Source organism: Haliotis cracherodii, unplaced genomic scaffold (genome assembly GCF_022045235.1).
Source record: "Haliotis cracherodii isolate W230 unplaced genomic scaffold, xgHalCrac1.p SCAF_2, whole genome shotgun sequence".
Taxonomy (NCBI): Eukaryota; Metazoa; Mollusca; class Gastropoda; order Lepetellida; family Haliotidae; genus Haliotis; species Haliotis cracherodii.
Genome location: NW_027266275.1, coordinates 23,103,782 through 23,118,020, shown reverse-complemented (window position 1 = coordinate 23,118,020; position 14,239 = coordinate 23,103,782). Strand labels below are relative to the sequence as shown.

General features: G+C 42.0%; 1 protein-coding gene across 1 annotated transcript in view; it reads left to right on the top strand.

Annotated features, from left to right (window-relative positions):
- The window catches only part of LOC139467525 (CUB and sushi domain-containing protein 1-like), a 64,798-nt gene that overhangs the window by 40,510 nt on the left and 10,049 nt on the right, over positions 1-14,239 (top strand). Inside the window, exons 19-28 of the mRNA XM_071249059.1 lie at positions 2,984-3,097; positions 4,276-4,476; positions 4,663-4,839; positions 5,678-5,875; positions 6,376-6,558; positions 8,615-8,809; positions 9,330-9,572; positions 10,574-10,819; positions 11,165-11,362; positions 13,672-13,895. Coding sequence (XP_071105160.1) covers positions 2,984-3,097; positions 4,276-4,476; positions 4,663-4,839; positions 5,678-5,875; positions 6,376-6,558; positions 8,615-8,809; positions 9,330-9,572; positions 10,574-10,819; positions 11,165-11,362; positions 13,672-13,895 — 1,979 coding nt within the window. The remainder of the gene's footprint in view (positions 1-2,983; positions 3,098-4,275; positions 4,477-4,662; positions 4,840-5,677; positions 5,876-6,375; positions 6,559-8,614; positions 8,810-9,329; positions 9,573-10,573; positions 10,820-11,164; positions 11,363-13,671; positions 13,896-14,239) is intronic.

Genomic DNA, 14,239 nt, shown 5'->3' with positions numbered 1-14,239 from the left:
GGTGGTGTATACAGCAGGGTATAACTGTACAGATGGGTGTATACAGCAGGGTATAACTGTACATGTGGGTGTATACAGCAGGGAAATACTGTACAGGTGGGTGTATACAGCAGGGTATAACTGTACAGATGGGTGTATACAGCAGGGTATAACTGTACATGTGGGTGTATACAGCAGGGTATAACTGTGCAGATGAGTGTATACAGCAGGGTATAACTGTACAGATGAGTGTATACAGCAGGGTATAACTGTACAGGTGGGTGTATACAGCAGGGTATAACTGTACAGGTGGGTGTATACAGCAGGGTATAACTGTACAGGTGGTGTATACAGCAGGGTATAACTGTACAGATGGGTGTATACAGCAGGGTATAACTGTACATGTGGGTGTATACAGCAGGGAAATACTGTACAGGTGGTGTATACAGCAGGGTATAACTGCAAGGTGGGTGTATACAGCAGGGTATAACTGTACAGGTAGGTGTATACAGCAGGATATAACTGTACAGGTGGATGTATACAGCAGGGTAAAACTGTACAGGTGGGTGTATACAGCAGGGTATAACTGTACAGGTGGGTGTATACAGCAGGGTATAACTGTACAGGTGGGTGTATACAGCAGGGTATAACTGTACAGGTGGGTGTATACAGCAGGGTATAACTGTACAGGTGGTGTATACAGCAGGGTATAACTGTACAGGTGGGTGTATACAGCAGGGTATAGGGTATAACTGTACAGATGAGTGTATACAGCAGGGTATAACTGTACAGGTGGGTGTATACAGCAGGGTATAACTGTACAGGTAGATGTATACAGCAGGGTATAACTGTACAGGTAGATGTATACAGCAGGGTATAACTGTACAGATGAGTGTATACAGCAGGGTATAACTGTACAGGTAGTTGTCTACAGCAGGGTATAGCAGCACAGTTGGGTGTATACAGCAGGATATATTTGTACAGGTAGGTGTATACAGCAGGGTTTAACTGTACAGGTGGGTGTATACAGCAGGGTTTAACTGTACAGGTGGTGTATACAGCAGGATATAACTGTACAGGTAGGTGTATACAGCAGGGTATAACTGTACAGGTGGGTGTATACAGCAGGGTATAACTGTACAGATGAGTGTATACAGCAGGGTATAACTGTACAGGTGGGTGTATACAGCAGGGTATAACTGTACAGGTAGGTGTATACAGCAGGGTATAACTGTACAGGTGGGTGTATACAGCAGGATATATTTGTACAGGTAGGTGTATACAGCAGGGTTTAACTGTACAGGTGGGTGTATACAGCAGGTTTAACTGTACAGGTGGTGTATACAGCAGGATATAACTGTACAGGTAGGTGTATACAGCAGGGTATAACTGTACAGGTGGGTGTATACAGCAGGGTATAACTGTACAGGTAGATGTATACAGCAGGGTATAACTGTACAGGTAGATGTATACAGCAGGGTATAACTGTACAGATGAGTGTATACAGCAGGGTATAACTGTACAGGTGGGTGTATACAGCAGGGTTTAACTGTACAGGTGGGTGTATACAGCAGGGTTTAACTGTACAGGTGGTGTATACAGCAGGGTTTAACTGTACAGGTGGGTGTATACAGCAGGGTTTAACTGTACAGGTGGTGTATACAGCAGGATATAACTGTACAGGTAGGTGTATACAGCAGGATATAACTGTACAGGTGGTGTATACAGCAGGATATAACTGTACAGGTAGGTGTATACAGCAGGGTTTAACTGTACAGGTGGGTGTATACAGCAGGGTATAACTGTACAGGTAGGTGTAAACAGCAGGGTATAACTGTGCAGATGAGTGTATACAGCAGGGTATAACTGTACAGATGAGTGTATACAGCAGGGTATAACTGTACAGGTGGGTGTATACAGCAGGGTATAACTGTACAGGTGGGTGTATACAGCAGGGTATAACTGTACAGGTGGGTGTATACAGCAGGGTATAACTGTACAGATGAGTGTATACAGCAGGGTATAACTGTACAGATGAGTGTATACAGCAGGGTATATCTGTACAGATGAGTGTATACAGCAGGGTATAACTGTACAGATGAGTGTATACAGCAGGGTATAACTGTACAGATGAGTGTATACAGCAGGGTATAACTGTAGAGGCGGGTGTATATAGCAGGGTATAACTGTACAGGTGGGTGTATACAGTAGAGAATTAGGTGCATGAACCCTGATTGTTTGCAAAATTTTAATTTAGATGTTTTGTTATAACTGTGGAAACATCCTTCTCAATAAAAGACGGAATACATTTATGTCTGTTGACCATTAACCTTGTGCAGAAAAAAGACATGACATGACATGTCACATCAGATGAAATCCTACATCAGAAGCAGAGCATGAAACGGCAGATGGCATAAGGACTTCCACACTGCCAAACTTGTCCATCAGAAGAATCATTTTGATTGTTTTTTTATTGCTTGCTAATAGTGAAAGAAAGTCACTTCCCAAATGAATCTTTGGTGTTGAATGGGTCCAGGATATATATATATCGAAATTGAATGGAAGTATTATTGCCTGGATAAACAAGGGTGCTGCTCGAGGGTTTCCGATATACATATTGTATGTTATTAGAGAGGTCAAAGAACACTAGTAGAACAGTGTTCACAGGCATCCATTTATTCTAGCATGTTGTTTATTAACAGCTGAAAAGATCCAGTACTTACAATTTAGACTCAGTGACGGAAAATTCCTCTGCCAGAATCATCAGATTTGAGTGATTTCTCCGACTTAATCATGTTATGGTTGATATATAACTCCTCTATTATTTTGCAAAATGACCATAGTTTTACTTGAATGAATGACCAGTGAATTCCTGGCTCAACAACTGCAACATCAACAACAACAGCATGACACATCTTAATGGTTGGATGTGTATAAACTATTTAAACAATATGTGATACCACTCGGGCTTTGTCAGCTGTGACAAGTGGTATTTCTATTGTAGATATCAATGAGTGTACAAATGGCCAGTGCAGTAACCCTACTCAATGTCTGGACAAGCCAGGATCCTACATCTGCTGTGGGAGTGGATACCGCCTAGACGGAGAGTCATGTGTAGGTAGGTATAGGGAGGATAGCCATGCTAGACTATACCATCTTAAGTAAGGATGTTTAAGGTAAGTTCCGATTTAAACAGCAAGTCAAATATGAAAATATTTTGTTATACTCCTTACTTCTAATCATTTCAGTTGAAAGGTTTTTTTTATAAAATGTTTTAATATTCTAAAACCATTAATATTGATAAAAATGGAATAATCTCCCCTGCTACAACTAAACTCAGACATGTTTTGTCAAGAGGAAAGTCCTGAAATTAAATATTAATATAAGTAACTTTGTATACATCAATTCTTTGAAAGGCATCTAGAAGTGCTACTCATAAGGAAGAGAATTTATGGATGTCAACTTCTTTCTTATGAGGAACACAACGTTTCGGAGTATATGCTTACTCCTTCATCACAGAGATGAACCTGATGAAGGAGTAAGCATATACTCCGAAACGTTGTGTTCCTCATAATAAAGAAGTGGACATCCATAAATTCTCTTCCTTTTGTATACAGTAAATTACGGTTATAACGAACTCAAAGGGTCCACTAATTTTAGTTCGTTATAACCGTAGTTCGTTATAAGCATATATACAACATAACTACAGCAAATGTTAGGGACAAAAAAGTAAGTTCGTTATATCCGTCAGTTCGTTATAAGCGTGTTTGTTATAACCGTACTTTACTGTACATCGTAACTTTTGTCAACCTCGTATTTAGGGGGCACGGGTGGCCCGGTCGTCTAAGGCGCCGCGATTCGCTGTGCAGAGTTGCATCCCCTTGACAGCCAGAAACCTATGATTGTGGGTTCGAATCCCGGTTCGCCCCAATTATGTTTCTAGGTTTGTCAGCACCATACCCGTGCTCGTGGGTTTCACCGAAGTGGTAAACGTCTGAGACCTGCATCACTTCGGGCTTTCCTCCCACATTAAGCTGACACGCCATGATATAACTGGAATAATGTTAAAAGCGGCGTCAAACCCAACTCACACACACACACACACACACACATACACAACCTCGTGTTCTACGGGTTCGCTGTTTTGTTCCAGTACACAAATATTCATGTGAAGCAAAGTGTTTGACTGATTGGTTTGAAGCATTGCTTACTGTGCATCATTGCGTCTGTGGTGAACAGTTACTGAACACATCAGCAAGCAAATGAAATGTGACATCTCTGATTGTGTGCTTGCAGTGTTTGTCCAGTGTGGGGAGAGTGGAGAGTTCTGTGACACTGTCAACGGCGGCTGTGACAACACGTCTGGGGGGTACTCCTGCAGATGTAACCCGGGGTATACGCTGTATGCGGAGAATGGCACCATGGGGTACTACATTCCTGCTGCTGAAACTGGGCTGCAGGTTAATGACACACTTCATCTTAACCACACCTGTGTCCGTGAGTAGAAGCATACATTAATACATTAACATTAACATTACCATCTCTCTCTCTCTCTCTCTCTCTCTCTCTCTCTCTCTCTCTCTCTCTCTCTCTCTCTCTCTCTCTCTCTCTCTCTCTCTCTCTCATTAACACACTCAAATGTGAAAACACCATATGCTCATGTGTGTGTCCTACCCCATACAGGAAACAAGTGCCCCTCCCCTCCAACAGATGGGTTCAGGGTGATACAGAACCCCCAGGATGTGTATTACGAGGGGGAGAGCGTGACATATGACTGCTACCCTGGGTACAGCCTCCAGGGCGTGGCAGCTGTGATGTGCGCTGGGGGCGGCTGGACCACTGCCTTCCCTACATGCAACAGTGAGTTTACACAGTCTCAAGTCAATACCTGACATTAGGCCCGTGAAGATCCGGGGTAGAATAGGTCTTCAGCAACCCATACTTGCCGTAAAAGGTGACTATGCTTGTCGAAAAGGCGACTAACGGTATCGGGTGGTCAGGCTCGCTGACTTGGTTGATGCATGTCATCAGTCCTAATTGTGTGGATCGATGCTCATGATATTAATCACTGGATTGTCTGGTCCAGACTCGATTATTTACAGACCGCCGTGATATAGCTGGAATATTGCTGAGTGCGGCGTAAAACAACAAACCAACCAATCAAACCAACCTGACATTAAGAAGAATCAAATGTAAGAACTGAGTTGTATTTGTTGTGGTATTAACACTTTAAGAGATAGCATTAAGGAGATAAAATAGTATACTGTGTCCGAGTGGGATATTTATGTTAAACATAATATATCAGTGTGTTAGCACTGTAAAACCGACTTAAGTCCTATCTTGTACATGACATTAAACCCCCTTTCACCTTCAGCAGACATTAAGATGCAAGGTATGTGGATGATTTCAAATGTGATTTCCACCGTTATGATCCAGGGTAGAATAGGTCTTTAGCAACCCATGCTTGCTGTAAAAGGCGACTATGCTTGTCGCAAGAGGCGACTATGCTTGTCACAAGAGGCGACTATGCTTGTCGCAAGAGGCGACTAACGGGATCGCGTGGTCAGACTCACTGACTTGGTTGATGCATATCATCATACCCAAAATGCGTGGATTGATGCTCATGATGTCAGTCACTGGATAGTCTGGTCCAGAGTCGATGATTTACAGACCATGATTTCTATTTTTATACTTTTAGGAATAACGTGCCCCTTTGATGATGTTGCTGGGTTTGGCAACCCAGTTCAGTTTGACAACACCTCACCAATAGCCTCTGGGGAAACTCTGAACATGACCTGTGTGGTGTACAGCGCTGTGACCCAGCGGCAGCGTGTGTGTGTGTACGATCATGACACCGGTAACTACAGTCTACAAGGAGACAGCTATGGCTGTGAAGGTAAGGGAGATAATCCAGCAGGTATTTAAAGATCAATGTTAATTCCATATATGGTCAAATGTGGGAAATCTTTGATTTTATTTCAAAATATTTCAGACTTTGATTTAAGCAAGTAACAAACATTTACAATAGTTGTCTTTTATATAGAGGGAATAACAATCTCTGTCATAAAATCATTCATATTAATCTAGCAAATATACATGTTTTATTTTGGCCCCTTTGAAGATCTGCATGGTGAGAATTGACTTTAGCAAAGTGTGCTTGTCATAAGAAGCTTCTGACGTGATCTGGTGGTTGGAGAAACTGATTGGTTGATGTATGTCATTGTGTCCCGTAGATTGATGCTCATTATGTCAATCACTGGATTGTCTGGTCTGGTTATTAACAGACCACCATCATATAGCTGGAATATTGCTCAGTGTAGCATTAACAAACAAACAAACCTTTTTGGCCTTGGTGATACTCAAAAAGTACTGAGAGAGTGACATTGAACATTTCAGTGATAACATGCCCTGCACCCAAACTAGCTCCATCAGGGGTCCTCCAGGATGTGGGGACTTTCTACAATGTGACCTGTCAGCCTTACTACATATACCACTGGGCCGGGATGTCTGCCAGCAACGACACCACCGTGACCTGCGGGGAGGACGGCACGTGGGGCTACGGAGACCTGCACTGTGTGGGTGAGGAGACACAACACCACTGGCATGTTTGTGGTTGGTGGTAACAACAGTGATATATGTTACCAGGAAGGCCTACCCAATAGTGATAGATATATGTTACCAGGAAGGCCTACCCAGTAGTGATAGATATATGTTACCAGGAAGGCCTACCCAGTAGTGATAGATATATGTTACCAGGAAGGCCTACCCAATAGTGATAGATATATGTTACCAGGAAGACCTACCCAGTAGTGATAACAACAGTGATATATGTTACCAGGAAGGCCTACCCAGTAGTGACAGATATATGTTACAGGAAGGCCTATCCAGTAGTGATAGATATATGTTACCAGGAAGGCCTTTCCAGTAGTGACAGATATATGTTACCAGGAAGGCCTACCCAGTAGTGATAGATATATGTTACCAGGAAGGCCTACCCAGTAGTGATGACAACAGTGATATATGTCACCAGGAAGGTCTACCCTGTAGTGACAGCAACAGTGATATATGTTACAGGAAGTCCTACCCAGTAGTGATAACAGTGATATATGTTACCAGGAAGGCTTACCCAGTAGTGACAGCAACAGTGATATATGTCACCAGGAAGGCCTACCCAGTAGTGATAACAGTGATATATGTTACCAGGAAGGCTTACCCAGTAGTGACAGCAACAGTGATATATGTTACCAGGAAGGCTTACCCAGTAGTGATAACAGTGATATATGTTACCAGGAAGGCCTACCCAGTTGTGATAACAGTGATATATGTTACCAGGAAGGCCTACCCAGTAGTGATAACTGTGATATATGTTACCAGGAAGGCCTACCCAGTTGTGATAACAGTGATATATGTTACCAGGAAGGCCTACCCAGTAGTGACAGATATATGTTACAGGAAGGCCTACCCAGTAGTGATAACTGTGATATATGTTACCAGGAAGGCCTACCCAGTAGTGACAGATATATGTTACAGGAAGGCCTACCCAGTAGTGATAACAGTGATATATGTTACCAGGAAGGCCTACCCAGTAGTGACAGATATATGTTACCAGGAAGGCCTACCCAGTAGTGATAACTGTGATATATGTTACCAGGAAGGCCTACCTAGTTGTGACAGCAACAGTGATATATGTTACCAGGAAGGCCTACCCAGTAGTGATAACAGTGATATATGTTACCAGGAAGGCCTACCCAGTAGTGATAACAGTGATATATGTTACCAGGAAGGCCTACCCAGTAGTGATAACTGTGATATATGTTACCAGGAAGGCCTACCCAGTAGTGATAACAGTGATATATGTTACCAGGAAGGCCTACCCAGTAGTGATAACAGTGATATATGTTACCAGGAAGGCCTACCCAGTTGTGACAGCAACAGTGATATATGTTACCAGGAAGGCCTACCCAGTAGGCGCCTGAGAACCAAGGCTATTATTTTTTTTAGCCTAAGTAAGATTAATGTTGGACTTATTTTCAATGGCTAATGATGAACACAGTAGGGCTGGGATGGGTAACTCAGGTACTCGGGTCAGGTGGGTCCTGAGTAGGACCTGGGTACCCACAGGACTACCCGGACTCGTGGTTAGTCACGTGATATATTGTTTTTAATGACAAAAACTCACAATAGCTCAGTGGTTACACTACAAGTCGCTATTGTTCGCATTTCTTTCTGACGATGCACACACTCCTTTTGACTGGTATATGTTTGAGTAAAGATAAAACTTCATTTAGCTTCAGTGTACGCATGATCTGACTGTTTGATACATGTATCTAAATAGTTTTTGCCAGGGTTGCAGTTAAACAATTCCCAATCTGACATTTATTCCCAACTCTTGAGACCAGCAGTGGGAACCCAGGTAGGGTCGGGCAACAGGAGGCCTGGTACTCGGGTAGTAAATATGGACTCGTCCTAGTCCTACAACACAGGGTTATATAATTGGATTTATCTTCCTATTCACCTATTTATTGGGATCAAGAGAAAATACCATGACCATAATCACGTCAGTAAGAATAATTTAAAAATTGTTCCTCCAGTTTTGAGAATAAGAATCTTGAAACAAATTCTCTGCTGTGTACAGCAATGACCTGCAACCATCCCACCCTGCCTGTGGGGGTCAGCATCGACAGCATCGGCAACTACACCTATGACTCCGACGTCAGCTTCAGATGTGACTGGCCTGGCTACCAGATCAATGGTTCATCCTTTGCCAAATGTGTGCAGTCGGAGTTTGGAGGATCTCTCAACTGGAACGAGTCTGTGCCAACGTGCATAGGTATATCGATAAATATTCTTGATTGATAGTTAATATTGAATTTAACTAATTTCAACATATTCCTTGTCTCTTCTTTATTCCTTAATTCAGGATGAATATCAATTAAATTTTATTGCCAAAGTGTAGATGTTAGAAGTATGTATAAAAATGTTGGCACAAAAAGCAGATAGCAATTATTTCAAAGTGAAAGATAGCAGATCCTAGCAGGTCAAAGGGATGTAACTGTGCATTGCAACAACTATTATACATTTGGCATCCAACATTTGTGGCTACCATATATAATATCATCCCTTCTAGACTTGGATCTTGCTTCTGCCCTGTAAAATATACTTTGATATTTAACTAATCACATTATTTCACTCCTTTGAGTAAAACATGAATCAGAAATTTCCATAATTTAATTTGTTTTGTCTGTGGTTCCTTGTGAAATAATGAAACAATCTTTGGCTGGCAAGGTCCACTAGCACAAAGCAATCTTACCATATAGTAATTCCATCGTCTGTATTCCGTGTCCCCCCAGATGTGGAGGCCCCCTCCTTCACCTCCTGCCCTGTGGGAGGTGTGGTGAACGTGACTCTGTACCAGACAGACATATTCCCTGTCCCGGAGGCAGTGGACAACTCGGGTGCTGTGGCAACAGTGACAGTGTCGCCCCCCTACTTCCATCCCTCCTGGGCTGTCACCAGCGACGTGACTGTCACCTACACCGCCACTGACCACAGCGGCAACAGTGCCATCTGTGAGATCTCTGTCAGGATCAAAGGTAGGACGAAGCCTAGTGATTCTAGTTACTCAAGCTTTTATTCAGTGTTACAGGTCTCTGGCCCATTCGTGACCAGCTCATCTTTCTTGTAGGTTAGGAATCTTGTGAGTGTTGATGAATGGCCTCTGGCATGAAGTAGCCTACATATGAATATAATATTAATATATTGCCACCAAGACATAAATATGATGTAAGTGTAGAAAGTTTACAAATACAAATATCCATGAACAAAACAATGTGCATACATACCAAGCACACAATTGGTGCGGGAAGATCCGGGGTAGAATAGGTCTTCAGCAACCCATGCTTGCCGTAAAAGGCGACTATGCTTGTCATAAGAGGCAACTAACAGGATTGGGGGGTCAGGCTCGCTGACTTGGATGAGGCATGTCATTGTATCCCAATTGCTTGGATCAATGTTCATGTTGTCAATCACTGGATTGTCTGGTCCAGACTCCATTATTTACAGACCGCCATCATATAGCTGGAATATTGATGATTGCGGCATTAAACAACAAACAAACACAAATGGTACAAGATGGGTGATTTATGAGAGCTTCAAATCCTTCAAGCATAGAGTTATCTCCCTTCAATTCAACACATTGAATGGTATACAGCTTCAACACAATAGAGTGTTTAAAATATCATGATTTACAAAAATATCAAATATATGAAGATACAAAGTATTTAGCTTCTCCTGCTTAATGATCTTATAAATATTAGAACCAAAAATTCAAGTTTATTTCCAGGTTTAAGATTGTGGTTCATTTGTTCAGACATTGTCATCCAAAATGTTGTGAAGAATTTTTCCCAAATTGGTTATTATATGGAAGATTGTCTTATCAAAAATTGACAAAATCAGGAAAATGTACTAAAAGGTAGGTTCGATTGTGAGTGAGTCATGCTTCAGTGATGATGCAAGTCATTTGATCACTTATACTTCTCTCACTCATTCCCTCAATCTGTCACTCCCTCCCTCACTCACTCTCTATGTGATCCAGATGAGGAGCCTCCATCTATCAGGTGTCTCGGGTCCCGATATGAGGCAGTGGACGTCAACAGAACTGTCACCTTTGGTGACTCGGATGCCAACGCGACTGACAACAGCGGCAACTTTCAAGTCACCTTTGACCCACAGGCAATCAACATCTCCCTTAACAACGTTGGTGAAAGTGTCGTTGTCAAGGCTACAGCCACAGACGAGGAGGGCAACGCACAGAGCTGTTCTTTTCAAGTTGTTATTGTTGGTACGTATTAACATTCCTAAAGAAGAAGTTGTGCTAGTAATATCACTGTACACATTTCTATGTTACGTAGATCTTATCTTTTGATGTCCATTGATAATGTTAATCTGGTAAGATATGTGGCAAAGAAAAAACATATTGTCATAACACCATGCATGCATGACTAGCATGTGCTGCTGCTGCTGCTGCTGCTGCTGCTGATGATGATGATGCATATGAAAAGCGCATATGTTTATGTTTCAAATTTGAAAAAAAACAGACAAACAGGTTCTGGTGAGCTACACGCCTAATGTTGTCTTTTAGTGTTGGTACCAACACTCTTAAATTGCATTTGTATTTATGATTCAGCCAAGACCTGTCACCCGGAATACCTGTCCACACCTGTGAATGGCCACAAGGAATGTATAGACACAGGAGGAGGCTACCAGTGCAACTTTACCTGTGACCCAGGCTTCTTCTTCTATGAGGATTATCCTGACAGTACATACGTGACAGAGTGCCTCACTAATGGGGACTGGGACACAACATACGTTCCTGCTTGTGGAGGTAAGTTAGTCACAGGACACAAAACAAATATTCCTGTTTGTGGGGGTGAGTTAGTCATAGAACACAAGACAAATGTTCCTGTTTGTGGGGGTGAGTTAGTCATAGAACACAAGATTAATTATCCTGTTTGTGGGGACGAGTTAGTTATAGAACACCAGACAAATGTTCCTGATTGTGGAGGTGAGTTAGTTATAGAGTGCCAGACAAATGTACCTGATTGTGGAGGTGAGTTAGTCATAGAACACAAGATTAATTATCCTGTTTGTGGGGACGAGTTAGTTATAGAACACAAGACAAATGTTCCTGATTGTGGAGGTGAGTTAGTTATAGAACACAAGACAAATGTTCCTGTTTGTGGGGGTGAGTTAGTCATAGAACACAAGACAAATGTTCCTGTTTGTGGGGACGAGTTAGTTATAGAACACAAGATTAATTATCCTGTTTGTGGGGACGAGTTAGTTATAGAACACCAGACAAATGTTCCTGATTGTGGAGGTGAGTTAGTTATAGAGTGCCAGACAAATGTACCTGATTGTGGAGGTGAGTTAGTCATAGAACACAAGACAAATGTTCCTGTTTGTGGGGGTGAGTTTGTTATGGAACGCAAGACAAATGTTCCTGTTTGTGGAGGTGAGTTAGTCATAGAACACAAGACAAATGTTCCTGTTTGTGGGGGTGAGTTAGTTATAGAACACAAGACAAATGTTCCTGTTTGTGGGGGCGAGTTAGTTATAGAACCCAAGACAAATGTTCCTGATGGTGGAGGTGAGTTAGTTATAGAACACAAGACAAATGTTCCTGATTGTGGAGGTGAGTTAGTTATAGAACACAAGACAAATGTTCCTGTTTGTGGGGGTGAGTTAGTCATAGAACACAAGACAAATGTTCCTGTTTGTGGGGACGAGTTAGTTATAGAACACAAGATTAATTATCCTGTTTGTGGGGACGAGTTAGTTATAGAACACCAGACAAATGTTCCTGATTGTGGAGGTGAGTTAGTTATAGAGTGCCAGACAAATGTACCTGATTGTGGAGGTGAGTTAGTCATAGAACACAAGACAAATGTTCCTGTTTGTGGGGGTGAGTTTGTTATGGAACGCAAGACAAATGTTCCTGTTTGTGGAGGTGAGTTAGTCATAGAACACAAGACAAATGTTCCTGTTTGTGGGGGCGAGTTAGTTATAGAACCCAAGACAAATGTTCCTGATGGTGGAGGTGAGTTAGTTATAGAACACAAGACAAATGTTCCTGATTGTGGAGGTGAGTTAGTTATAGAACACCTGCAAACAAATGTTCCTATTTGTGGGGGCGAGTTTGTTATGGAATACAAGACAAATGCACCTGTTTGTGGAGGTGAGTTAGTCATAGAACGCAAGACCAATGTCCTTGTAAGGTGAGTTAATTATAGAATGCCAGACAATTGTTCCTGTTTATGGAGGTGAGTGTCTGACCAGTGGAGACTTGAACATGTGTTGTATTGATGACATACAGTTCCCGTTAAGGGGCCTTTAATTTGCTTCCTCCTCAAATTCTTTGTTGTAAAGAGATGCAGATAATGTTAGTAATACAATGAACGACATATTCTATGTCTCTCCATCTTTTGAATATCATCAGTGAACATGGTGTACAAACAGAATGTTCATTGTCTCTGTAATAAGGGTAGGTATTTTTAGTTCGTAATAACCGTAGTTCATTATAAGCATATATACAGCATATATACAAAGAATGGCTGGGACTAAAAAGTAAGTTTGTTATATCGGTCACTTCGTTATAAGCGTGTTCATTATAGACGTAGTTTACTGTACATCACACAATTTGCAATAGCTGATCATCAAACTGCATGTATGTGTTTGGCTGTTTGTACTGCTATGGACTTGAACCGTTTTTTCACTGCTGGCCCACTCACATACAATGCTGCATTTTCACATGGATACCCCACTCAGACACATTATACTGACTCTTGCCTGACTAGTGCTTGTTTTGTCCTCTTAATGCCAAGCCCCAGGCAGGGAAACAACAAGTACCATCTGTGACCACGTTTAGGTATGACATGGCCAGGGGATCGCACCACTGACTTTCCACTCTCCGGGCAGGCTACTATTACTCAATCTACTGCACCATGGAGGCAGTTGGAAGAAGTATAGAATAGGCCTCTTTCACCAGCCAATAACAACTTCAATGCTACACTATGTAGCTGTGTTCATGAAGTGAATTCTGGCCACTTTGTGATTGTTATCTTTGTCAAAAGTGAAGGTTTTGTGAAGATGATAGTTTCTTTGAATGCAATGCTTTTCACCTGTGTGTTTCAGCTCCGGGGCTGATAGACTGGGAGCTGCAACTGGCGATCACCTTCAAGGCTGAGCCCCCGGCACCCATTTCTATTGAATGTCAAACAACTTATGTTCAGGATTCCACCACCAAGCTGCAGGAACTATTTCTAGTGTTAACACATCAATGCAATATGACAGGGTTGAGTCCGGAGTATATCAACCATACATATGCTGGGCATGACTACATGGTCGACACTCAACAGGTAGGGGACACTTTCCAGAATTCCGTTTTTGAAACATAAAAACATGAAAAAGTGCTTGGTTGGGCAATCAAAAGCAATGGAATCACATTTAATAATTAATTAAGTAACCTGAGCAATCTGAGTGCAAATTTCCATTTTATTTAACACTCTGGGTTGGATTGTTATTTAATGCCGCACTCAGACCAGACAACCCAGTGATTAATATCATGAGCATCGATCCACACACTTGGGATCGTTGACATGTATCAACCAAGTCAGCGAGCCTGACCACCCGATCCCGTTAGTCGCCTTTGACGACAAGCATAGTCGCCTTTTATGGCAAGCATTGGTTGCTGAAGACTTAT